General features: G+C 42.7%; 4 protein-coding genes across 4 annotated transcripts; 2 read left to right on the forward strand and 2 right to left on the reverse strand.

Annotated features, from left to right (window-relative positions):
• The first annotated feature begins 93 nt into the window (after positions 1-93).
• wdfy1 (WD repeat and FYVE domain containing 1) lies at positions 94-10140 on the forward strand. Its single transcript, XM_027025473.3, has 12 exons — positions 94-282; positions 1460-1527; positions 2093-2166; positions 2324-2378; positions 3467-3617; positions 3741-3853; positions 3964-4090; positions 4490-4595; positions 5923-6024; positions 6476-6606; positions 7393-7501; positions 8027-10140. Exons 1-12 carry the CDS (start codon positions 146-148, stop codon positions 8084-8086), a joined length of 1233 nt encoding a protein of 410 aa, XP_026881274.1. The 5' UTR covers positions 94-145; the 3' UTR covers positions 8087-10140.
• A 79-nt stretch (positions 10141-10219) lies between these two features.
• dhrs12la (dehydrogenase/reductase 12-like a) lies at positions 10220-16976 on the reverse strand. Its single transcript, XM_027025474.3, has 10 exons — positions 16820-16976; positions 14130-14263; positions 13920-14002; positions 13366-13461; positions 13183-13264; positions 12909-12970; positions 12421-12525; positions 12218-12308; positions 11831-11968; positions 10220-11196 (listed from the first exon to the last, which is right to left on the reverse strand). Exons 1-10 carry the CDS (start codon positions 16873-16875, stop codon positions 11081-11083), a joined length of 963 nt encoding a protein of 320 aa, XP_026881275.1. The 5' UTR covers positions 16876-16976; the 3' UTR covers positions 10220-11080.
• Positions 16977-17001: 25 nt separating this feature from the next.
• Positions 17002-24086, forward strand: ap1s3a (adaptor related protein complex 1 subunit sigma 3a). Its single transcript, XM_027025475.3, has 5 exons — positions 17002-17343; positions 18655-18833; positions 21217-21325; positions 22006-22143; positions 22832-24086. Exons 1-5 carry the CDS (start codon positions 17341-17343, stop codon positions 22865-22867), a joined length of 465 nt encoding a protein of 154 aa, XP_026881276.1. The 5' UTR covers positions 17002-17340; the 3' UTR covers positions 22868-24086.
• Positions 23890-27327, reverse strand: scg2a (secretogranin II a). The gene is made up of 2 exons (XM_027025476.3): positions 27179-27327; positions 23890-26309 (listed from the first exon to the last, which is right to left on the reverse strand). Exon 2 carries the CDS (start codon positions 26299-26301, stop codon positions 24328-24330), a length of 1974 nt encoding a protein of 657 aa, XP_026881277.3. The 5' UTR covers positions 26302-26309; positions 27179-27327; the 3' UTR covers positions 23890-24327.
• Between the last annotated feature and the right edge of the window lie 90 nt (positions 27328-27417).

Consider the following 27417-nt stretch of genomic DNA (forward strand, 5'->3'; position numbering starts at 1 on the left):
ATGAGCGATTTAGCTAGAATCATTAGGTTGCTTTCTTCGCGGTTGTACGGTCATTTCCAGTGTTATGGTGAACTTCCCCTCGGCGATCAGCTGACTTGTCTCGGTTACTCAATAATCTGGAAGAGGGGTTGGGGGAAAAGCAGCGATGGCGGCGGAGATTCATTCGAGACCCCAAACATCCAGACCTGTACTTTTGAACAAAATAGAAGGCCACCAGGACGCAGTGAACGCCGCGGTCCTGATCCCAAAGGAAGATGGAGTTATCACAGTCAGCGAAGACAGGTCGGTATCTTAGCTAGCTAGTAACAATGCTCGGATTCGGTACAGTGTTGTAGCCAAATAGCTTTAGCCACACTAGCACCTAAGCTAAGATACCTCAGCTAGCTAACTATTTGGACAGTCAGGAGTGTGCAACAATTCTGCTGGGCTAACTGTCAGTTGAATGTGAGATTTCGAGAACGAGTCGGTTGGTTTGTCGCTTACCTTTGAACTTTAGTGTTTAAATGTGTACGGAACGTGTTCTGAAACCCGTCTGTTTTGACGTGTTCTCTTAATGTTGGCTATAATGTTAGCTATCTTCACAATTCAACCTGTTAGTGCAGCAACGATTTCGAGAATTCCTCGTTGATGGTAACCGAGTCAGTCGTATCTGCAAAATTTCTACCCAACCTACAGTTGGATGCTGTTCGGGTCAAACGCGAATGCTTATGTTGAACTACGTAGCTAACGCGAACGAGGTCAGTGGCCTCGATTATGTAGGTTGCTTAAACTGTCTCAACTTGTGCTGTGCAATGTACGACGTACAATATTTCAGAAGGGAAAGCCAGGAAAGATTGTAACCTAGCTAGTTAGCTTACTTATAGGATTTTCATGACAAATGTTACTTGTAGTGCAATGCGGGAATTGCTACGGCATCTGTATTTCCTCACGGGGAAAAGATCTTTGACATTTAAGAGCAAAGTTCAGATTTCCTTAATTACACCTTCACTTGATGTCAAACTGCACTGATAAATAACTCTTAGAACCTGGGCTTATAAGTCTGTTAAAAAACTGGCCTATTAAGTGGACAGAATATCGACTATTGATGTGCACTTGCATCCCAATGTAGCTTTCATTTGTGGCAAGTTAATTTTCAATACATCACTGCCTTAATGCAAGAACATTTTGTAAGAAGAGTTAAGACATTCAGTTTGTATTTTGTAGCTGGTGCTAACAGCTCATGAGCAACTGGGACAAAGTTTTCTACTTCCCTAGAAGGTTGTTATAGGGTGTGTTTGTTTATCAGATGTTAATTGACCTGTCATGTGGCTCCATGTAAAACACTGCGCTGAGGTTGGAGGGCCATCTGTTGCATGATTGGCATACAAAATGTTGCTTCATTTTCTTTCATTTCTTTGCTTTTAATATGGCAGTAAAGCATTATAGGTTTAAAAGTATTGTTTTTGGTTGCTCGTTTCAGGACCATTCGGGTATGGCTAAAGAGAGACAGCGGACAATACTGGCCCAGCATTTACCACATGGTGTCCTGTGAGTGCAGCATCAAATTCAGCTGAGTATTCCCATGACACAGAGCAGACCTGGAACCGAAGAATGCCTGCAATGTTTTTCAGGGGAACAAAGCACTCTCGTAGAGTGTTGCTTCTGCTTTCGTGCTCTGACCCCCTTTAAGGCATATTCGGTTTCTCATGCTGGTCAGGGCTGTAGTAGCTCTCTTAATTTTGCCAGAGTTAAAACTCTTTGGGGAAAAAAAAAAATGCATATATGAACACCTTAGTCTAAGTCCTTCCTTAATTGTATTTTGTTTGTTTTTCTGGCAATCTAAAACTCTTGGTCTTGGTTGTGGCTCCCTGGCTCTTCCAAGCGCGTTGCTGTTTCTTCACTTCTGTTGTAGACAGAATGTTAGTCAGGTGGGATGTAGTGTCCCTTCAGTAAATGTAAATACATCACATGGGTTAAAGCATAGGTTTGACTTTCCACATTCCTTTTGTCTTTTGTTGCTCTCTCTCATTCTACCTGTTCCCTGTCTCTCTGCTTCTCGTCTGCTCTCTACTCCCTGATCCCTGTCTCTCTGTTCCTCTCATACACTGTCTAGCTGCATGTTCATGTATGTCGTATCACCACGAAAGCAGACGGATCTTCATAGGACAGGACAATGGAGCTGTTGTGGTAAGTTTGTCTCTATCCCCCTCTACTGGTCACTGTAGATCAGGTCATTCTCTATAAAAAGAGTGTGATCATTTTGTAGTACTCTCTTTTTTATTTTATTTTATTTATTTATTTATTTATTTTTTAAATTAGAATTTCTTTTTAAATTGTCACACAGGAGTTCCTCATCTCTGAAGATTTCAACAAGATGAACCACGTGAAAACCTACCCAGGTATTATTGAAGTAGAGTGCTACATATAGCAAAGGTTCATGGGTAATGAAGCTTATGAAATCTTAACCCACATGGCTCAATGAGATGGGAAGTCTGTTATACAGCGAGGGGAGAGCGAGCCTGTTCTATGGCCTCTGGATGTGATGCACAGTACACAGTAGCACCAAATCAGATCAGAAACCTGCCCGTTTGTATATGTCTGTTTCATTAAAAAAAAAACCATTCTGGCTTAAATTAAATTTTTTTTCCCTCCCTCTCCTCATCTTTCTCTTGACTTCTCTAAATTACTTCATGATGTTACTGTCAAAAATGCTGCAGACACACTGCACAGTTAGAAGTTGAGTAAAAAAATAGTCTGGAAAAATTTCACTGAAAGAATGCGAATAATACTTGGAAAATTGTGTGGGCATGCAAGTGTTCACGTCCACGTCACTTGCATATAGAGTTGTTTAAGCAAACATTAAATGTACATCTGTGTACATTTTGCACAAGACAGGCAGGTAGTTGAAACAATGGTGTGTTTTAGTATTTAAATTTTTAGATTTTTTTAGATTTATATTTATAAATTTGTACACATTTATATCACACATGCTGATTTTTTCTGTAGTGTATCTTGAGATGAATGTGTGTGTGCATGTGGGGGTTTTTTTCTGTCAAGAATGGGTCACTTCAGTTCGTTATGCACAAGAGACATCAACACCCAGCCCCTCATTTCAGTTGAGAACTCTCACAGGACCTGGAAGTGTGTGTGTGTGTGATGAGGGGGGGAAAATGGTAAAATTCAGGTAGCATATTAAAATTAAAACCTTTTTGTCAGTACTCCCCTTGAACTCTTCTTGCAGACATCTCTTTTTTTTTTTTTTTTTTTGCACGAACACATGCTACTTGGCAATCTTGTTTTGAATTAAAAATGTTTATTCGTAGCCAAAGGAATCTGCATAGTACATATGTGTAGCTCTGCAGAATCCATGTCTTTTTAAACACACAAAATAACGCAAGCCGGATCGAATCTTCAGAATGGACCTCAGAATCCAAATTTGGACTGCATCTGGAGATGAGTGTAGCTTTGCTGCTCATGTGTGTTCCAGCTCACCAGGGACGCGTGTCAGACATGGTGTTCTCTCTGCTGAGTCAGTGGGTGGTGAGCACAGGCCATGACAAGAGTGTCAGCTGGATGTGCACCCAGAGTGGCTCCATGCTGGGCCGACATTTCTTCAGCTCCTGGGCCACCTGCCTGCAGTATCCTTAAAGTGTGTGTATGTGTGTGTGTGCTCTCTTAAAAGCACACGTCTGCTTTGTAATTGCATCGACTGTGTGTGTGTGTGTGCGAGATATTCTCAGTTTCCTTGACTGCACGGTCAGGTACGATAATGATACTCGTCACGCATTTGTGGGTGATTGCTCAGGCCAGATTACCCTGCTCAAACTGGAGAGAGACACGTACTCCACCATTACTACTCTGAAGGGCCATGAAGGTAACGCACGCACACGCACGAACAGTAAGACTCTGGTAAGCATTTTTATAATATGAACATCTGACTAGTGTGATGTAACGCACACCCCTGTTCTCCCCAACCCTGTGTAGGTAGCATAGCGGCTCTGTGGTGGGAGCCTGTGCAGAGATGGCTGTTCTCTGGTGCGTCAGATCACAGTGTAATCATGTGGGACATCGGTGGGAGGCAGGGCCGAACACTGCTTCTGCAGGGACATCAGTGAGTACACACACGCTGGCAGTTGTGAATGTACTTGATTAGTAATGGGGAGGTTGGCGGTTCAGTCCCCACCACTGCCAAGGCCCTTAACCCTCAGTTGTGTTCAGTCCTAATTGTAAGTCTCTTTGGATAGTGTCAGCTAAATGCTGTAAAATGAAAATGTACATGTGTGTACATTTGCACAACCATACCATACTGGAGTTGACAGCTATTTTACATAAATGTGAAACAATAAACATACACAGTGTGTGTGGATGGATGGATAGATAGATTTTTTAAAAATACACACGCAATAGTAAATGTCTCTAGTGTCTTGTCCTGATGGGCAGTTACCTAAACTCTTAAAATTCCAATTTAGAGTTCAGGTCTTTCCTCTCTGTCTCTCTCACCCTCCTTCAGTGAGAAGGTGCAGGCTCTGCGTTATCTGCAGCTCACCAGCCAGCTGGTCTCTTGCTCGGCTGACGGAGCCATAACAGTGTGGAACATGGACACCCCACGGGAAGAGGTGCATGTGTGCACACACTTGCATGCATATATACATACTTTGTATTCATATTTTTTCTGAGACACTTCAGTATCAGGACCGAGTTTAAAAACACTTGGGGGGTGGGAGGACATTATTTGTGGTGATGTCTGTTTTATAGTGGGAGCCCTCTATCTTGGTTTGGACTGTGTTTGACAGCACAGCATTGTGCTGCTTGGTTCAGTGCACCGAAGCCTGTTCAAAACTACCTAATGTATTCGTAAGCAGTCATGTAGTATTTGGATTAGTTAGAGTGCTCTAAATCTTTTATTCAAAAAACATGGTTCTTTCAGCTTTGGGTCCCAAACATTGGCAGAAGGAGGGGGGAAAGCTATTGGAGTATAAATACTTTTTCATGAAGTCTTTTGCATTCATAAATGCATATTATTAGAGTATAAATATGTATAATAATTCTGAAGTAAAACAATCTTCAGCTGCTTTTGTCATGTTACTAATGTTTTAGAACAGCTATACAAAAGAAAATTCTTAATTAAACCCTTTGTTCCATATGTACTAAACAAAATGGCAAGGCAGACATATCTAGCAGTGATCCCATGTAGAGCTTACCCTAGGTCTGTCCCCTCTAAGAACCTCCCATCATGCACCTGAAGGTCATACTCTGTCATGCCTGCTATGAAATGTTAAAGCACTGAATGCTATTAAAATACATTAGCATTAAGCAGTGCTAGAGACCCATTTGTCAGTCCTGAAGGTAACAAAGCAGAAACTGGTGCAAAAAGAAAATGGGGCAGATGAAGGTATTATTTCATTAACCGTCCCTGACTTGCAAGCATTTATTTCTGCCGGTTGTTACCTTATACCTTAAATAGGATGGGCCTAAAGCATTAAAGCCATTTTTTAACACAGTTATATATACAGAGATGTATTAAGACTTTATAGACTTTATAACTTGCACTGGGTTTTGGACTTAAATGACGTTGCCTTGGTTTGAAATAGCCTTGAAATATTGAATATACTTATATAAATGTATCCTTAAAGTATAAATGTGGCCTTTGAATAATTGATTTGTAAGCTTAAAACAGAAAACAGCCACTGGAAGCTGAACTCAAAGGCTTGACCTGGGCCTGATGGTTTCTGTTTAAGCACGGGTTGCTGCTAAGCCTAACCCTGACCTTAAAGCACAGCTCGTCACGGGCACTCCAAATCGTTCCATGTCACCGTGGCTCATTACAGCTACTGTATTCATGGTAACCAGCCCTTACTAAAGAATTAAACTGTAGGTGATGGAGAAAGTGATTAACAGTTTAATTTGAGAACGAGTCACCTTTTTATTTTCTCTTTTTTACAGGCTCCTCAGTGGTTGGAGAGTGACTCATGTCAGAAGTGTGAACAGCCATTTTTTTGGAACATTAAGCAAATGTGGGACACTAAGACTTTAGGACTCCGACAGGTGTGTTGCGTTAACTACTGTTGCTATGTGCAATCTAGTCTTTTATTTCTTTGGACTTATTCAAAATCTAGCAATTTTTGTGTGCCTGTCCAGCTGTCTTTATTAAGCGAGTGTTCCTTTAAAGCGCTGAGATGAAGCTTGTCTTAGCATAGCCTTCAACTGATTTGTTTAAATGCTGTTGTAGTTAAAGATGCTCTGTGGGATTAACTGCAAATTTAATAAATACCACAGCTTGTTTACATGGCAAATGAACAACTACATATTCCTTATATGTGATGGAATAAATGAAACTGGAACTTTTAACTATATTTAATGTGAAATTATGTTGTGCAAATATGAGAGGAAACTTCAGAGTTATGTGCTGATCAGCTTTAGCTGCCTTCCAGTACTGAACGAGACTTCATTTTGCTGCCCACCTGATCCCTTGTTTGCGTATTTCTCTGTATTGCAGCATCACTGCAGGAAGTGTGGTAAGGCGATATGTGGGAAGTGTAGCTCTAAACGTTCTACGTACCCCGTCATGGGCTTTGAGTTCCAGGTTCGAATGTGTGATGACTGCCACAGTGCAATCAAAGACGAAGAGTAAGAGCTCCCAAACTCACCTGCACTGCCAGCCATTTTCCCTAGACAGACATATGTGCAAAGAACCTTTTAGTATACACATGCATACATTGCCAGAGAGAAATTAAAGTGCCACAGTAGTGAAGGAACACCGAGCCAAATGGAAAAACCACTTGCACAGACAGGTTCATTCCAAAATGGACTGCAAAAGTGATTTATGAGCACTTTTATGTAGCAATTTTCTCTTGCGTATGAACAAAATTTGAAAGTGGTCCAGACCAAAACTGTTGTACTTTTCTCCAAAGAAATAAACAAAGAGAAATCAGTTTCATCAGTGTGAAGAAACCTGAGTTTGGATGTTAAACTCGATCTTGGCAGTAAGGCAGATCGTTATGTTGCTGTTCTACTGGACAGCAGAGTTTGATTTTCTCTCTGTTTTTCTTCCATAGAAATCTAAACAGCAACAATAATCTGATCTACAAAAACCAGATGCACTGCGATGTTGCCTGAGCATATGCTACCTTTTATACTAACTTTTTATATGCAGGGGGGAAAGCATTTAATTATTACAAATAATTAGTTGTTCACATAATTACATCCTCAATTGTAACTTCTGTGCTGTCATGGCTAGTCTTGTCTTCCTCCTTTGACCTCCTCTTGGTTTAGTCCTGAACCACAGCACCTTGGCAAGATGCTGTTTAAAGCACAAGTGCTTGAACCACCTAGGGTGAAAAACCCCGAATTAGGCATTAATTGGTTAAGGGAGCCTCTGTAGTATAACTCGCTGTCTGTGTCTGTATGTCACAGTCGGACCTCCTTGGCTACTTTCCATGAAGGGAAACACAACATCTCTCACATGGACATGGACCCAGCTAGAGGCCTCATGGTCACCTGCGGGAGTGACCGGATTGTAAAGGTAATGCACGCACCACACGCATGCACGTATGAACAAAAACACACACGAGCTCCTTCTAGGGGCTCTTTCATTGGTCACCCAGCAAGTGTGTCTGTGTACCACGGACACACGCTCACGCAGGGTCCACCTTCCTCTGTGTGGGTTTCCCCTAATTGACCGAGTTCTGTTGTCAGGCGTGACGCCGTGGGTGGGCGTCTGGGTGGCACTGGGAGTGATGAGCTGTGTGGGCAGCGGCCCAAAGAAGACACGGCGATTCACGTCACTTCCGACAGCTTGTGAAAGCCCTGTGGTGTTTCTGTCGTGCTTTCCCTCAGTCCCCCTCACAGATCGTCAGCTCTCGTTTGGCAGGAGAGACCTGTAGTGGGGTGGGAACGTACCGTCAGTGCCATTTGTCCACAGCGGGCGGGACACGACACACAGACCACGTGAAGTCCACTTCATCGGAAACGTCGCACACATACAGCTACTGTGGAGAAAAGAAAGTATGGCCTGACTATTTATTAATTTGATTGCATCTCCCCACAGATTTGGGACATGATGCAGGTGGTTGACTGTGGCATAGCAACAGGCCTCTCCTCTCGCTGAGTGATTGGGCCTGAACCTCTTCGTCCCCAAATGCTCCATCCACAGACACCGATCAGCCAGTCCTCCACTGACAGCTGTACCCCCATCTACTTTCTACCTGCCATTTTTTTCTTGGACCGTGTGTGTGTGTGTGTCTGTGTCTGTTGCATTGGAATGGTTTATCAGCCACATCCTTTTCTTAATGGTCTGTACCCTTGTGGGATTACACATGAATTTGAGGTATTTCTAAGCACAATATGGGGGGTGGGGGTGGCTTTTAACATGTAATTACTTTAACTGTTTTTCTTGCTGTCACTCTCTCGCCTTATCTACTTTTTCGACTCAGGAAACACTTATTCAGAACAGTGGAAAAATTGCACCCTAGTAATGCTATTTGTTGCTATAGCAACTGAGAACATTTCCTTGCGGTGTGTTGACAGTACCCAGCAAGCAGCATGGTGACATCAGAAATCCATTAATTGGGTGAGATGTGGATTAGGAGTTACAGTTCATTTTGGTCACCCACAAACTTGAGGTTATAGGTAAGGTTTAGGTGAAGGTTGTAAATGATTTAATACAGGGTAAAAAAAATTCTTTGGGTTAAGATGTCCTGCTCTGCACAGAGCCCTAACCCTCTCTCATTGAGTGGCAGCTCCAGAAGGAAGGATTGTCTTATGGGAATGCTTAGACTTAAAAACAGGCACAGGAATTCTACAAGTTTCTGAAGCTTCTAGTACTAAATGAAGCTTCAGAAGCCTGTTTTTAGAAGTTTCTGATGCGCTATTAAGCCAGAGCTGTGTAGGTCTGTTTACAGCGAGCTGCCAGTCACACCTGTTAACGCCGACTGATCTCTTCTTCTTTTGACTGAACGTTTCTCGTCTTTCCTTCTCTTTGCACTGATCTTGTACGTGTGTGTGTGTGTGTGTGTGTGTGTAAGTAAATGAGTGTAACTCACTATTGTATATATGAAAACTGAGCACTAGCCTTACACCCCAATCTACCATCAATACTCTACTTATGTTGCACCTTCATTCCATTAATCAAAGGTAGATTGGTCATGAAAACACTTAAAGTTGCTTAAAGTTGGTTGTCAGTGGTGACCATGTATACCGATGGCTTGATCTCGGATGCTGCACGCTGTGATACTGCATAGATGTGTCTATGAAGGAAGCTTGTAACACTGCAGCATCTGCAACCTTGAGGACTGGCAGAGAGACCTGACCATGTAAATTAGTCAGGCTTTGTCTGATGGGCAGGGCGTTCTCAGGCTGGCCTACTGTTTCCTACACCGCTCTGACAATACCGGACAGAGACTGACTCTGTTTACAGGCAGGGGTGCCTTAAGAAGCTTGTTCAGTGGAGCGATTCCTTCTAACTGACCTAATTTCTGAGCTAGTAATTAACATGTTAAAATTCCCTTGAGATCATTCAGCAGATCTGTTTATCAAGAGGAAAGGCATGCTTGTAATTCCGCAGAGCAAACCAACTTATAAAACACAAACACTCGTAAATATTTGAACCTTTTGTTTAAGTAAATATCCTTTGTCTGTCTTCTCAAGCACTTCGCTCCCTGTAAAAGCACTGTAGGACTTCTGAAGTCATGCTTCTTTTTGTTTCTTGTGATTAAAATAAAAACACTTGGCAGTTGTTTAGTTGTTTATGCATATAAAAATTAAATGTTCAAACTGAATGAGACCATGCAGACCAGTAAGGGCTGGTGGAGAGCGCACAGATTAGGTAGTGGTCTGTTCGTCATTTTCAGTGCGGGGCATCATTATTTTAGCACTAGGACTTGAGACTCCTATTCACTTCAGTATTTCTCATTCTTATTTTTAACCCAGCTTTGTCAATGACTTGCATTAGTTTTTACAGTGACTGTCATTTGGCCTTTCTTTATGTAGAAAGTTGACCACCTCTGTTGTACAGCTCTTGCATGTGTTTTTACGTTGACGAACCCCTGTTGATCAATACTGAAATAAATGATGACGGGAGTCTTCCACTGGTTGGCTATTTACAGCCAGTGAGACTGAAATAAATATTAGTCCTTAATTCTTGGGCTTTATTTTTCTATGGTTTTTGCTAGTTCTGGTTGCATTATTGTATGGTGTGTTCAGAAATTATTTATATTGTCTTGACAACTTTTCTCTCACATGATGCATTTGTTCATATAGGCATTTATTAAGTTTAGACAAACATAGATTCCATAGAACACAGTTAGGGCAGCATCACCACTATGACAATCCACTGTTACTTTCTAATTAAATTAAAAACAGTGAAACATCACTATGCAAACCTTCTTACTTTAGGATGTTAGGCATCACCATGGAAACATCCAATCACATCCCTGCAGATCCAGTCACTGCCCCTTTGCAGACAGAACGCACCTGAGTCAGGTGATTGGTGGAGGAGTGGGTGATTGACGGCTACAGTGACTATGGTCAGAGCAGGTTCCCACCTGGTCGACCTGATTTGTTGGAGTCACTGCCACAGCAAAGGGAAGATGCACCATGGACAGATAAAATGAGACACGTTGTTTTGACCAATGAACAGTCAGAAAAAGTATGCATCTGTAGCAACAGGGCCTGGAAAGTGCAGAGAGAATGGATACACGTAAAAGCAGTCTATACATGTATTTATACACTTATTTAAGCGCAACATTAGACACGTTTGTGATGTTTTGAGCAGACATGCAGTCACACGGACTCCTAATCTTAGCTTAACATTTAATAATCGTTAAAGATATTAGTGATTTGTAAAATCACTCCTTTTCCATTAGACATGAGAGATGCAGGTGTATTAGTAGGTTTTAACATTTCTCTCTATTTCAAGCTATCCTGGTAAATGTGTGCACAAGATATTTATATGGCACCTTGTATACGTCTCAGAGGAGCATAAAGCTTCTCTTTGTATGCGTTATGCATATTTGAAACATTTCGCCCTGTTTAAATAAGTTTGTGTGTGTGTGTGCGCTTAATTATTTGGAACACGTATAGGTTATTCCTGTGTGTTGAGTGTTCAGTGAGGTTGGAAGCTCTTTGCGATCTCCTCCATGACACTCATAAACTTCTGATCTTCCAGTTGTGAACTGTGTGTCCAGGCTAATGGCAGATGGGCTCCTACCATCTTCCGATCTATAATATATGCACAGACAAAAGACAAACAAACAGTCTGGATTTGTTTATGCAAAAAACAGGGTTAATCTAGATTGGCTAATACCTAATAAAGAACTTTCTGGATGGATATATATATATATATATATATATATATAAATGTGTGTGTGTGTGTGTTTAGCTATTGTTAAGCAAATTAAATTACACACAGGAATGAGTTGGAGAACCGTACTCATGCATGTGACCTGCCGGATGTGTGCTACTTGTGCACTGTGCTGTATTACATGAGTGTCGATATAGCGAGAGATTCACTGTCCTACTAATGAATTCTGAGGTCATCCTGTTTGTGCCTGGCACTAAGCCCTGTGCTCTACAGCTGCACTGGGCTTCTGCCATCTCCCTACACACATATTTCTCTCTCTCTCTCTCTCTCTCCCCCTCTCTCCCTCTCTATCACTTTCTTCCTTTCCTTTCACTCCATCCATCTCTCTGTCCAGATCTGACCATGATCCCTCTTTCAGTTGTTTCCTTCTAATAGCCGTTTATCAATGTTTTTTCTCCTCAAAGCGGATTGCTGTAAAAATAGCAATTATTTGTTGTTGCTGGATGCCTTAATGATGGAAAAGTCTCTGTGTGTGTGTGTGTGTTTGCCCACCCTGGAAGAATCTGCCGCTGGGTTTGGTGACAGCGGCCTCGGACACGGCGAGCCACACCAGCGTGTCGGCCCCCTGCTCCGGGGAGCGCAGACGCTCCTTCATCGAGCTGTGGAAGTCTGGCATCGTATTGGCGATCACTATAGACACGGTGGCAATGGAGAGAGGTCAGAAATGGGCTACAGATGGGATGCCCTAATAGCTTTCACCTCACATTCTGGAGGAGGCTGTTGTGGAATTATTAATAGCCTTGACTTTTTCACATTTTAAATGCAATAGACACTATTTGGATGGTATAACTCATCCTGTTTTTAACTTTGCATTTGTAAGTGCATAAATGAAACTGTGTGTGTGTGAGAGAGAGAGTGAGAGAGAAATAGGCACTTTACTTGGTGTGTCCACCCAGCCAGGGTGCATGACTGAGAAGTGGATGTTGCTGTGAGCTTTAGCAAACTGTTCGGTCATGACCACCTGTTGCCTCTACAAAACAGCCAAGACCAAACAAACCCTCAAAATCTGAAGGCTTAGCACATCAAGCACATGAGCAGAACTTCACTGAGTGCATACACAATCTCAGGCCGTGGTCGTGTACCTTGTTTTGTGCATACACCATAGTGCCGTCATATCGGCCTCTCTGAGACTGCAGGTTTCCAGTGCGCAGCTTCTGCACCAACATTCCCCCTGATGTCACTGTGATCTGACAGACAGACAGGTTTGTAGTTTTTGTCACTGTGATCTGACAAAGCGGTGTGTGTTTTTTCTCACTGTGATCTGATGGACAGAGAGACAGGTTTGTAGTCTATCAACATGATTTGCAGATAAATGCAGGAGCACTCGGTGAAGTGTGTGGTTTAACCCCCCACTATTTCAATAATCCATTATCTAAATATCTCAGTTCCCCAGAGCATCAAATCATGCACGCGCACACACATACTGTCACTGACTTACAAGTCATGATTAATGTGTACCTCAAAACCCTTTCCTTTCCTCGTCCTCGTTAACACAGCAAATCAAAAGCAGAAGCAGCGATGAGAGAAATTAAGAAATAAAACTCCACTACACACACATGTACACACTCACCACTCTGGGGTCAGGGCTCTTCTCCATCAGTGGGATCAGACTCTTAATCAGAATATACATAGCTGAGACAGCCAGAAACAGGCATGGAAAGGGTTGAATGAAAAGAGAGGGAAAACATTACGAGCATAGGGACCCACGCAACTGTGCTTCAGTTTTGGAAACCGTTTCAGATTACATGGGTCACGGTGAAACGAGGTCAATTTCATCACTGATCCGAGATCAGACAATGCAGAGGTTCCCCATATTCAATATCTGTGTGTCTGTTTTGACTCACCAAGCGAGTTAATGGCAAAACTCTTCTCCAAGCCTTCAGAATTCACCTCTCGGTTAGTCATCATGCAGCCTGCATTATTGATCTGCAGCATCACAGTCAAACTTATCAGTCACATCAAATGATCAGCACATTTCTTTTAAGCTCCATTCATGGGCTGATGGGGTAGCGGTGTTCTTTGCTCACCAGCACGTTGAGGATTTTGTATTTTTTCTTGAAGGATTCAGCAAATTCCCACACCTTCTTAGTCTCGGACAGGTCCAGGATATGCACATAGATCTCCTAAAGTCATACACACACACACACACACACACACACACACAGAAAAAAATGCATAGAAACAGAACAGAGGGGAGAGCTACGAGCCAAGCAGAGATATGTTCTCTAAAAGCATGAAGAGTTGGCCAAATTCAGCATCAGGTCAAATTTTCTACATATCATTCGATCTTTTCTGATTTTAAGGTAATATTTATAATTGGCATGCACACAAAAGGCAAAACTTTGGTTTGATAAGATCAGTATGTAGACGTACCTGAGACTTATCTTCCAGATAACCCCACATAAAATCCCACATTGTTAGTCAAGAGGACTAAGAAAGTGCCATCATTTAAATATACCTATCTTTACTTGCTGTCCATATAGAGTCCTCAGTTAAAGGTCAATCCCAAATACAGATGAAAAACCACTAGTCTGGCCTGCAAGGGTTCATTCACGGAAAAGGTCATAAAATGTGCTCTCACTTTGTTTCCAGACTCCTTCACAATTTCAGCCCTGGCTTCCTCTGCTTTGTCCTTGTTTCTGCACACCATGTGGATCGTACCACCTGAAAGGATTGGAATATATTCAGGCACACACACACAACAGAACCACTGACTCTAGCTCGACAAGTACCTAAAGAGTCTTTTCTATGCCCCAGGTGTATTCAGTATGCCCACACACTCTCTTAGTACCTTTCTTTGCCAGAGCCATGGCTGCGGCTTTGCCGATACCGCTGTTGGCGCCGGTGATCATGAAGGATCGGCCCGCCATTGACGCCTCAACATCTTTTTCCACAAAGTGCTTAGACGCCGACTCATACGCTCCCCTGGATGAAGCACACAGAACATCAGTAATGTGCGCAGTGTGGCCAATGACAATTTACAGCTCTGTAGGAGTTTTAGAGTTTCTGCCAAAGATAGACATCCGAATTAATCATCCTTAAGCATCCCGAACCAGTGATGCTACTTTAAAATCTAAAAACTTTCACATACTTAAAGCTCCTAAATCTAGTGTACTATTCAAACCACTGTGATATTGCTGAGCTGTTGAACCGATACAGCTGTCTCAGTTCACTGGATGTGATTTTTTTTTTTTTAAATGTACACAATAAATGGGTCCAAGTCAGAACCAAGGCATCCACAGAGGTGCCTGCCATCATCGTTTATTTAACTAAGGCGAGGCAAGGTGCATCTCTTGGCGGCTGCCTCCGTGCGGCGTTTTTGGCAGGATGAATGAGCAGCTTTGTCCGCGTGAGCCAAGAGTCACCGGGCGAAGGGATAAAGGGCGGGAGGCGGCGCCGGGGGGCGCGAGCTCCAGTGGGTAAATGCCCGCACTGTTCCCAGGCTTGTGCGGAGCGTAATGAGGCAAGTGGGGTCATGGTGGGCAGTGGCGGTGGAGAAGAGAGTAAAATGCAAACAAAAGGGAGATTTAGACAGAGAAAAATGTGAAAGATGCATGCACTGGGGGAACAGAGGTTGGGTGGGAGAGAGAAGAACTGATTGCAAGGGTGGTGATAAACAAAGCCTGCAAGACAACTGAGCTAGTAAACCAAACAATCATTTGAACGTATAAAGCCACATCAAGGTAGGATGAGGGGAAATCCACATATTTGATGATGTACTCTCTTAGATGTTTAGAGCTTCTCCAGCCCCTGGTCTGCAGGTCGTCCATGACATCTGGTTGTCCATATTAACCTTATACAGACACAGCCATTATCTGTCATTAATGAACACAGACTTTGAACCTGGATTTTGAAGTTAATGACTTGCCATGTTGTGATCAGACCTAATCTGCTAGGCAGCTTGGAATAATAAAGAGCCCCTAATGCAAGATATCATTTCATACTCGTGGCTGGGGATAAAACACACAATTTTATAGACATTTGAATCCCAAATTAATTAAAATGACTTCAAATCTCATAATATAGGCCTAGGAGGAAATGTCACTATGTTGAGGCAACAGGATTTAGCATGCCATCATCTCCCACCAGCGTTTCAAGATTGTGTGGAGTGGAACAGTCTGCTGCTGCTATCCATCCCCGGCCAGGGTCAGTCTGCTGCTGCTATCCATCCCCGGCCAGGGTCAGTCTGCTGCTGCTATCCATCCCCGGCCAGGGTCAGTCTGCTGCTGCTATCCATCCCCGGCCAGGGTCAGTCTGCTGCTGCTATCCATCCCCGGCCAGGGTCAGTCTGCTGCTGCTATCCATCCCCGGCCAGGGTCAGTCTGCTGCTGCTATCCATCCCCGGCCAGGGTCAGTCTGCTGCACCCACCTGGTCCAAATCCATCAAGTGAACTGAAGAACCAGCCCTCCACCCACAAGTATGGAGCGTCCAACCTCATCCTCTGAAGGGTGTTGTCTGTATAGCGCTGCAGTCTGCATCACACGGCACAGCTCACTAGCAGTGTGTGAGTTTGTGTGAGAATGATAACTGGTAGCCTGTATGGCTATTTGTATGTAAAGCTTGTGTTACAAGGTACAATCTTTACAGCAGCTGTTACTGGTTGGTTTCTCTTCAACAAAGTGATCAAACTGGCTAGCAGGGACTCAGAAGAGGGATGAGTGGCATAAATCAAAGCCCTCTCACACAACCCCAGAGCCAGTGGCATTATTATGGCAGGAAACAGAAATACCAAAGTGTCTGTAAGCATTACTATTGTATTTTCATTCTTTGCACTCATCAGGTTTGCTGAAACCCACTGGTACCAGTATATAGAACCTTTATATGTAAATATTTTCCCCTTTCCTCACAGAACAGTTGGCTAAACTAGAAGGTATGTAGAAGTAGAATACACGTATAACACAAATATACATCCCCAAATACAAAATTATTGATTTGGATGTGACATTTTCAAATAACAAGTGTAGTCCAGAGATAATCTATAATATAAGGGAACTGAAGTCATAACATAATAATGCATAATATAAAAACACAGTGGGGAAAATCTTTTTAGCACTTTAAAATTGTGTTTTTAGTGTAAGATGCATTACATGCAAAACATTCATTTTGACAGAGGATGATTTCACGCAAACTGTTTTACTCTTGCCACCCATTAGCCTCAAAGTTTAATACATAACCCACATTATTTGTAGTATTTGTTACAGATCACATCCTAATTAAAAGTGAGTCTTACACCTGTGCAAAAATGGACCCAAGCTAGGAGAGTTTATTTTGTCAAATGTCTTTACACCTGAATAAAATAATTTAAACATAAAACGTAAATCTATAATGCTGAGCAAAATTTGTCTATAACTTTCAAAAATTTCACACTAGCGTTGCAATAATTAAAATGTTCAGATCACGCATCTTTGGTTAGTTCCTGTACACACACTCCTGTGTGCACAAATGCAAAATGAAGGAAATACAATAACACTGGTTCTTACTTGGTAAATTCGGTGAGCCCTTTCAGGAACCACGCGGAGTTCCGATACAGAGACATGATCGTTTCTTGGTCGGTCGGTTCGCCCGCTGTCACCGCTGGTGCCCGCTGCCCTTTTAACGGGCGCCAGGGTCACATGAGCGTGTGTACAAGGCACAAGGCTGCATCACTGAAAGGCACTGCTGTCGCCTGCCGTCTGGTGGTAAGAAATTAAGACGCGCCATACTCTAGGATATGTTTAGCTCCGTTACAAGGAACCCCACACCTGTTGGTGCAGGTAAACTTTTTATTAAACATATAACTGCAGGATTTAAAATGCAACTTAGACAGCGTAATCGGATAAACATAGATGATAAATGCTCCATTGTAAGTGAACCAAGGTGCGTTCGAAAGCGCGCAAGTCTGTGGCCGCACCTTCGGTCGCCATAGGTGCGCAAGAAGAGCGCAGAGTCTGGAGAAATATGAACCGTGGATATGAGGCTCTGGTTCTATAGAATTTGGATTTTTACATTTTGAAATCGCAAGATGGTGAGTTTATAGTTTGTATTTGGTTTATTATGTTATTGCCGTTGTTGTTTTTAGTGTTTTTGTTTTCAGCTTTATGAGTTTCGTTTTGAACACACTCCCCCGAGGTTGCTTGAGATTTTAAAAATGATATACGGTGCTTCTGTTATGAAAGACTCACGATGGGTTGAAAATTATAACGAAACGTCCTATTCTAAACGTGCAATTAACTCATAGAAACCTGTTCTCCTGTTGGCTCCTATTTTTAAAAATCTTTTGTGTCTGTGTTTTTCTCCCAAATGTGGCCTACGCGTTTTCTTTGGACAGACAGGAACAGCGTGTTCCCTGTTGTTCATTCTATAACACCTCACTAAATAAAAAATCTCTTAGCGTTTTACGCCTTAGGGCTCCCACGCGGCTTATTAAACAGTGTGTGTGTGTGTGTGTGTGTGTGTGTGTGTGTGTGTGTGTGTGTGTGAGAGAGAGAGAGAGAGAGAGAGAGAGAGAGAGAGAGAGAGATGTCTGGTTCTCTCTCGCTGTTTCGCTCTGTCATTGTGTGCGTACATTTGTGTGTGTGTGATCAACAGATTCAGGCCACATATCAAGTCCTTCCTAAAACTCTGCCCCTAGAGCTGTAAGGGCAGCTCTGTCACTGTGTCAGCACCTGCTCGGCGCTCACAACAGAGCCAGATGTCTATACTGCATGTATGCGTGTCCCACTGGTGCATAAATGCTGGCCTGCAGGCTATTGCAGGGATGGTTTATGTACTGGGCAATAAAGGAAAGGAGGACCATAGTTGAATCAGATTAACTAGTGTGCTCTTAGTGTTCTTATCACCAATCTTGGGCACTGGTTCGTTAGTTGCAACATGCAGGCATATTCACCTGGTAACAGAGGTAAGCTAAGGTTGGGTTGAGATTCAGGTCGCAGTTTGGCCTAGTACACTTTGTACACTAAAGTCAGCACATGCACGTGTATTGAGGTTTTTACATTTTTTGAGCATTTAACCCTTTTTGAGTGTTATGAATATCACAACTCCCTAGTCAAAGAAATTCACACACACTCACACACACACACACACACACACACACACACACACACACACACACACACACACACACACACACAGATTTAAAATGTCATGGCATCTTGTACATCCTTTTATTCCTCATCTGTATCTGTGTCTGTATTTTAGAAGATCTATGATTAACCATAGGGGTTTGCATAGCCCTAGAAGAGGGTTGACCTTTGAAGTGCTGCGTGCTGTGCCAATTGTTTATCTTCCACGCCTGTTTTTCTTCTGTGCCTGTTCTCTTGCCTTGCCTCTACTGCAGATACGTTTCCTGCTGCTCTTCAGTCGTCAGGGCCGCGTGCGCCTACAGAAGTGGTTTACGGCTCTTAGCGAGCACGAGAAGAAGAAGGTTGTCAGGGAAATGTCCCTCGCTGTGCTCACCCGACCCCCCAAGGCCTGTAACTTCTTACAGTGGAAGGACCTAAAGGTCGTCTATAGAAGGTCAGGGAGCACCTCAAGTTGCAGAGGTGACAAAACACAAAAGGGCTTATTTTCAAATCCAAAGAGGATTTATCAATCTGTAATCAATTTATTTTAAATCTCGTTCTTTGATTTCTTATTTTTAAGTGAATCAGTGTAGATTAAAAATTCCTTAGACAGAGTTAATGATCAACATTACCTGTCCTTTTATTACATGAGGAGACACACACACACACACACACACACACACACAATCATTGTCTCTAATGACCGAACCTACACTGTCCTAAAAGTAAGTCTACTAATTTGCTGAGTCATTGCTGAGTTGTGGAGACTCCAGCCATGAATGGCCTGTGTTAGCTATGCTCTGTCAGTGGTGTTTTCTGATCACAGCAGCTTTTTTTGCTACATATGTTTGGGTGGTGGGCCACTCTTAAGCAAGCGGTGATGCTGACATGGGTAAAATAAAAACTCCAGCTGCAGTGTCTGATGCCCTTAACTAAGTGCTACACCAATGCACAGCACCACCAAAAGGGGCCTAAAGATAGGTGTAAACAATATAGTGGCAACTGAGGGGAAATGCAAGGTAGGGGGTTCAAATAAAGTGCACACACACACACACACGCACACACACACACACACACACACACACACACACACACACACACACACACACACACACACACACATCTCCAGAGGTAGATAGAATAGCCAAAATCTGCACTCAAGTAAAAGTACTGTTACTTTAAATTAATTACAAAAGTAGACGTAAACATAGTCATTTAAATGATTACTTAAGTAAAAGTACGAAAGTATTTTAAAAAGACTAATCAAGTAGCGAGTTACTTCATTGTATCTCATTTAATAACACAGGGCAACAAATTTTTACTCTGAATTAAAATCTAAGGCATGGTTAAAGTGAATTTTACAATGAGTAAATTATTTAGTCATAAATAAAGCTGTTATTACACTTAAAATATGCACAATATTGAACACCCCTCTTCAGTGTCCAGTAATAGTCTGCTAACATAGAGGGGCTACACTTTCCTTGGTACCGGTTTTCCACAGGTCTGCTATACATAACGATATGTGAGTATAATCGGTTGTAAACTATTTGTCTTATCTAAGTAGACAGCTAAAAGCACTTTGGTAGAGCCTGTCTGTAAATATTACGGAACAACCTATGGCTGAAAACATATTTGGATTCAGTGTGCAAAATCACTTAACAGCTGTTTTTCTTTGCTCTGGGTCTTTGTCCTGCTTAGTTCATGTGCTATCTTTAAGATAAATGAGGTTTTTTTATCGGCTAATATCGTACATATAACAAGTCACAAGCATCACATTGGATATGGTGCTCATTTTGTTATTAGTATAGTTTCCGTCTTCTTGTTCCGTCTTCTTGCCCAAGGTAACTCATTAGACATTTTACTTTTCGTGATATTTACATTGCAATTATATAATTGTCTAGCTTACAACTGCGCATGTATGCTGCACATAAATGTCTGCGCAAACCTTAATTGTTATAAACTTGAAAACTTTATAATCTTTATAACGTTCAAAATATACCTCAATATAGAGCTGCACACCTAGCACAGGAATGCATGAGTTCAGTTTGCAGCTGCTGCATTTATTTTTCTGCTGCTTGTAGTTTATAGTTATATAGCTAACTAGCTACCATTTTGTCTTAGATTTTCACTGATATCAGACCACATTTTCCTTTCGTATTAATAATGCACATTAGGAGGAGCACTGATTTCACACACAGATATGTGAGCCTTAGAGAAAAGGATATATTGCGAGCTACTTTTCATAAATGTAATCATTGGAGTCCCACTCCAGAAAATATGCCTGTTAGCTGTTAATTATGTCAGTTTATTGTCCAGTGATCTAACTTACTGAGTAATCATCTCTTATGGTTATATTAAACTCTGACAAAGATTTTCCACAAATCTTGATTTTATTGAAAACCACACATATTTTCTAAATTTAGTTTACTGAAGTACACGGAGTAATTATTTGGTACACCTATTCTGTAACCTACCCAATAGGCTACAATGTATTTTACAGTCAGTTGTAAGTTGTAATCAAACAAACAAAACAAAACACACACACACACACACACACACACAAAAAAAAACAAAACAAAACAGGTCATTCATAAGAAAAAGCCACTGGTAACATGGCACAATGGTGTAGAGAACAAGCCATTGTGTAGAGAACAAGCCAACAAGTTAACATCAGTTAGATAACTCACGAGTACTAACCCAAGACTGACTGCCACAGGTCTGGCTTTCTTTGTCTGTATATCACATACAGTTTTGGTATCTGATAAACAAGTACCTCAGTGAACATGCCCCCCCCCCCCCCCCAGATGTCTGTTGATCTTTGAACTCTGACCTTTTAGGTATGCCAGTTTGTATTTCTGCTGCGGTTTGGAGCAGCGGGACAATGAACTGCTGACCCTGGAGATAATCCACAGATATGTTGAGCTGTTGGATCAATACTTTGGCAATGTAAGAACTTGAAACATCACAAGCATCACTGAATTTACTACAAGGTCCTCACGACTGGGGGTTGGTGTGAACATGCCAAGTCAAATTGAGCAACCACTGAAAAATGATACGAATCATTGTACAAGAGCACACATTCACAAGAACCGTGAATTTAATATTTTGTCTTGCTGTCATGTTCATACAAGAATACACATTCAAGAGAACTGAATTACTATTTTGTCCCGTTATTGTGTGCATACCACAGCAAACATTGATGAGAACTGTGAACTGTTGGTTTTGATGCTCCAGGAAACCGTGCCCTGTTGTATTCATAAACATGCTGTCTAGGGTTAGAAAGATGTTGTGAGTTTGGTTTAATTTATATATGTAAACTCAGCATTCTTTCAACATAATGAAATTGATTTGACCAATTCATCTTAAATAAACTATTTTTTCTTTGGTGAATGGCTTAAAACTTGTACCTGACATCAACCACAGGTGTGGATCTGTGGTAAATTGTACATGACTTCTATCACAGGTGTGGATCTGTGGTAAATTTCTTGCGTACAAGAATGTGGTGAATGTCGCAAGTGCTTCTCAGCTGTTCATCTGAGCAAGATCAGTTTTTTCATGAGCTGCAGTGTCTAGGATTTTGTTGGCGTGTGTGTGTCTGTGTGTGTACACATTTGTGTGTGTTTCAGGTTTGCGAGTTGGACATAATTTTTAACTTTGAAAAGGCATACTTTATCCTGGATGAGTTTATTATTGGTGGAGAGATTCAGGAGACATCTAAAATGTGTGTGGCCAAATCTATGGAAGAGGCAGATGCAAACCAGGAGGTGGGACACACACACACACACACACACACACACACACACAACATATTCAAGGTCTGTCTAGAGGTGAGACATGGTAGTGGTGGCCAGTTGTTGCTACACATCTCATATGATTGAAACATTATTCAATTCTCTGCAGGAGTGTGTGTGTGTGTGTGTGTGTGTGTGTGTGTGTGTGTGTGTGTGTCTGGGGTGTGTTGGAGGAATGAGTGTCTATAAAAAGACCTGAATAAAAAGATCAGAATGATCTGAATGTTCTGAATCTGATCAGAATGGAAACATGTGAGACTCTCTTGCTGCTCAGTGTCATGCATATTTAGGTGTCTCATACACTGAGCAAAGTGACTGAGTGTAATGAACCACACAACATGTATTAAACAAAGTATTACATTGTCCTGACTTGTTGAATCACTGGAAATGTACAGGACACAGTTAAAGCAGAACATGACATATAACATGTAAAATCCAACGTTTTTTTTCAGTGTACATTTGAAAGTGACATGCATGTTCATTAGTTTCACACTTAATCATAAGTGTTACTGCTCAGTCATTCATGATTGCAATGCATCAACACCTCTTTCATTAATTCACACATTGAATTAATGTGTGAATGAATTACTCACTGCTAGGAAAAAGAAAATAACATTGGCCTGCAGTTCTGCTATGCTGTTTGTTCATTCTTTGTTTGCAGACAAGGGAAGAGTTTGTAAACAAACCCACTTACTGATGACAAAAAGCTGTCCAATTTGTTTGGATGTGAACATGTGAGCAAGTCTACACAGGACATCGAACTAAGACTCACAATGCTAATTCTCAGGAATCACATTAAACGGTGCTTGGAATTGTGTATGACTTTATCAGCTCTTGACCACTGAAAATAATCCTGCTGACCTAAAATGATCTACTGCTTGTCTATAGAATTGTGTTCACTGAGGTATGTAAATTCTAGATTAGAGCTCCCTTTGGAAATGTGCCAAATGTAATGCGAGCCCCTCGTGTAGCACTGCACCATGTTAGATTTCAATGCACCTCCTTAATCTGATAGTTTTCCCAGGAAGATTGAACCTCTGCCAATTCCTGCCTTTCTTTCTTTTCCACTTTATTAAATTACTGATTTATGTCTGTAACAGTCAACAGAAAGCATGTAATGTTAACCAGGGCTTGACCAGGAGATTCAAGTCGTATAGTTTCTTCTTGCCCAGTTTTCAAAAATTGAACAGAAGGCTGTTGGGTGTCACTGTCAAATGTAATGGTCACTGTTTTCTTCTTTTACTATTTATCGTGATTGGTCATATTGTATGAATGTAGCAATATTGTAATGCCACTTTCAGTTATTTAATTCACATTTCACACCACTATATATTTCACACTATAGAACGTTTTGCTAATTCCTAGCAGTTTCCACAATCCAATTCATATAAAACGTTATAAATGATTTATGTTCTCATTGGTGCCAGGTATTATATCAGTCCCTTTTCTTTGAACTTAATTCCTGTGAAATCCAGTGGCAACTCTCTCATGCGTACTAACTGGTGGGAAACTTTGGTAAGGTGCTGCTCTGATTACATCAGATCCATGCTACCTTTATCAGGGCCTGTCCACTTACTCAATTTCCTTTAACAACTTGCATGTTTGAATAGTGAATGTATGTTCTGCAATCTGCTTGTTCATTTGTAGGTATGTGGCTGATGTCAGCATCAGTTGGCTAGTACAACAGTGAGAAACATTTACACAATTAAAGAACCATGACATGAGCAAATTCTTTATTTACCTCTATCTTGTCACAAATAACTGAATGCACCAAACAAGGCTGATGGAAAACTACACGTGTGTGTGTGTGTGTGTGTGTGTGTGTGTGTGTGTGTGTGTGTGTGTGTGTGTGTGTGTGTGTGTGTGTGTGTGTGTGTGTGTGTGTGTGTGTGTGTGCGTGTGTGTGTGTGTGCAAGGCCTTGACAGAGGCTCAAGCTATTTACACTGTTGCAACTAGTACAAGATTTCAACAATAACAACGATCTGACTTTGAAGCACATAGGTTGTGTAGGTATCATACTCAAAATGTCTCTACTAAAAGAAATAAAAGACAAAAAGCTAGAACTTTACATTGACTAAACTGGATTGTTTTCAAAATTCTTTATTATAGCATAAGTCAGCTTTAAACAATATGGGATATGTGTACAAGACAGACATCTACATTCCTGCCACCGTTTTATCGCTTAGGTCCATTTCATCCATGTCGCCGCTGTCCAGGTTCAGATACTGCAGAATTCCCAGCAGTGTGTCTTCATCTGAGTCTTCTGTGGTTTTCTCCTGCTCTACCTGTCTCTTTTCTGACACGCTCATGCCTGGGTCATCCAGGAAATCCCTGACGGCCTGCTCCAGCTCCGGCGATGCGCGCCTCTGCCTTTGTGCCAGCAACTCTGCCACCAGGTAACTGGCGAGCCCGTCCTCATGCTCAGCATCATCGTGGTCGGCCCTGGGCTGGTCTCTGCCGCTCTCAGACAAAACGTAGTCTGGAATCTCCCTCTCCACCAGGGAATATCTCAGTGCCGGCGTCAGCTTGTACTGATTTGGCCTCAGGAAGGATTTGTTGCCAGGCTGTGCCATACTCGCCAGTCCCAGGATCCTCAGGATGTCTTGGGTGATGGTGCTCATCTCTTGTGTCTTGGGAGGCCGTCGATAGAGTACACCGGCTGGGTCTTTGTGAGGCCCGAGTGGTCTAGGGTAACGGAGTGAGGGTGTCCGTGACTGCCCCTGCCTGCGCTGCCAGAGCCTGTCAGGATTCTTGTTCTCTTCACTCTCCAGCAGGTCTACAATGTCTTCAGGCGGGATCTTAAGTTTTTGGGAAATCTTGAGAAGCTGATACAGAGGCTGCGAATCTCCTCGGTACCACAGCTGGGCTGCCCTTCTCTCTTTATCTCTTTGTTCATCTTCCTCCTCTCTTCTTTCCTGCTCCTCATTATTCTCCTCCTCCTCCTCCTCCTCCTCCTCCTCCTCTTCATCTTTTTTCTCCTGCTCTTCCTCTCGCTTCTGCTTCTCCTGCTCTGTCTTCTCCAGAACCTTAAACAAATAGTAGTCCACCAGCTTGCTGACATCATCTGGCTCCTCCTCTTTTTCCATCTGAAGCAAATCTGATTGATTAGATCTTTTGACCTCGTCGTCTGCTTCTTCTCCTTCTCCATCGCTGGCTTCCTCGTCCCCCTCCACACCGTTACCTAAGTCGCCCCTAAACTGCCGTCTCCGTGTTTCCTCTTCCTCTAGTTCTGTTTGTTCCTCCAGAGGCGTCAGCTCCTCTTCTCCATTCCCATCTTCAAATGCCAACTTTTTCTCCCTGTACCAATCATAATCTTCATTAGTGTTACCGCTTTCGTCATCCTCACCATTCTGACGTTTGTTGTAAGCTTTAGAGTTTGCGATTCGACTGAGCTCCTCGAACACTGATTGGAGGGTGGCCATTTTTTGGGGTGTGTACTGTTCCTCTGCATTCTCATTGGTCCGTTTAAGTGGCTGTTCCTGCCCTTCTTTGTCCTCGAAGAGCAGAGGGAACTTCCTGTCGTGTCTACGGATGCCCATTGCATTAGCCTGCCTGTTGTGCTCTTGTGTGGGTCCAGGAGGAGGTGAGAGGCTGAAAAGTGAATGAGTAGTTGCTCGGGGTGTTACGGAATGACTGCGAGCTGCGTGGGCTGCTTCCTGAGGAGTCACTGGCTTGCTGGCCCATAGCAGTCTACTGAGAACCTCTTCGATCCACTTCTGACCTTCGTCCACCTCGTGTTCCTCCTGTCCACTGCTTTTGTCTTTCTCTCCTCTCAGACTGTGCATTCCAGCAGCGGGTCTTGCAGGTGTGACCTGCTGCAGCATGGCGCGGACGCGCTCCATGTCACCCGGGTCCTCCCCAGCGTTTACGCTGCCTGCGTCCGAGCCGTGCGCGGCCTGCTGGCTGAGTCTCTGGATGTGCTCCAGGGCCCGGAGCATGGCCGCACTTGGCGGGGGCGGGGGCGGGGCTTGGAATGCGGGGCGGGGGGGATCAGGGCTGCCATCCTGCTGATGGGGCTCCCACAGTGTTGCCCCGTGAACCCCAACATGTAGGCAGAGAAGCGTGGAGAGGAGGGAAAGGGGTGAGAGGAGAAACAGGCCTGTAGAGCAGAACCAGGCTAGGGGTGGCATCGTTTCACCTGGGAAGTGGAGAGGAGAGGAAAGAGGAGAGTGGGAAATGTTATTAAGAGAGCAAGACGTTTTATTAAGTTAATCGCTTTTTTTTCCAACTGGCATAGGTGCAGCCACGAATAAGGAGGACAGAATGCACGCGTGACTTTATTTCAGTTACTTCGTTCAGTTAAGTTCACTGTCGTTACTACAGGTAATGTCCTGCACATTTAAGCATTACTGTCACCTGAACGGACCTAAATTGGCCATTACGATTTAAATGATTTATCCGTTGCACAAAACCCTGTTCACTTTATGATACTACCCCCTTATTAGCCCTCTCGGTCTGTTTGCTTCTCTCGCTCATTTAACCTGTTTGTCATATAGGCTATACACACCCCTTATTTATGAGTGTTTGCGGAGCGGGTAACGCACACGCGATCGCGCCGCAAAGCTCATTACTTTCCAAATTGCTGCCTCGTCAGTGAGTCATCACTGGTTACCACGGATACCGCGCGGCTCAGTGCTGAAGAGCAGCTACACCCAAACGCCACCCGTTCACGGTTTAAATAGAGGGTGAAAATGCGAGAGGTCAGAAGAAAGTGCGTTACCTGTTTTCAAAACTCAAAACATATGACTTCATGTGCTCTAACTGTAATGTGTTTATCGGTATAGGCAATAGACAGACTTATGTCAGATAGCAAAAAAATTAAAGAAAAATCAAAAGTGAAAATATATAGAAGTCTAAGATTTTTTTTTTTTTAAATATTGTGTATTGTCTATTTTTTAAAAGCGCCGCATCATTTGCTTTTAAAGAAAAATATCGCGGATCGCGTCTACGAATTGAAAAGTGGGGAAGTTCTGTTTATTTGGCTTGTAAGCATTAAACAACACGTACCTTTTAATTCGCTCTAGCGGAGTGTGTTGGGCGCGCTTCACATCGCTCCCTCTGTTCCGTGTCTCAGTAGCGTTGTTCCAGCGTGTCGGCGATCGCAGGGTTTGTCCCTTCAGCACCGCGGACAGCTCCGCCCGTTATAAAAGGGGCCACCTGACTCGTGCGTCATCGGAGCAACATACGCAAAACAAGGCTCAAAGAGACCAGAGGCGCGCGCTCACGCACGCACCCACGTTTCTGCT

This window comes from Electrophorus electricus, chromosome 17 (genome assembly GCF_041902795.1).
Source record: "Electrophorus electricus isolate QZ-2024a chromosome 17, ASM4190279v1, whole genome shotgun sequence".
NCBI classification, from domain to species: Eukaryota; Metazoa; Chordata; class Actinopteri; order Gymnotiformes; family Gymnotidae; genus Electrophorus; species Electrophorus electricus.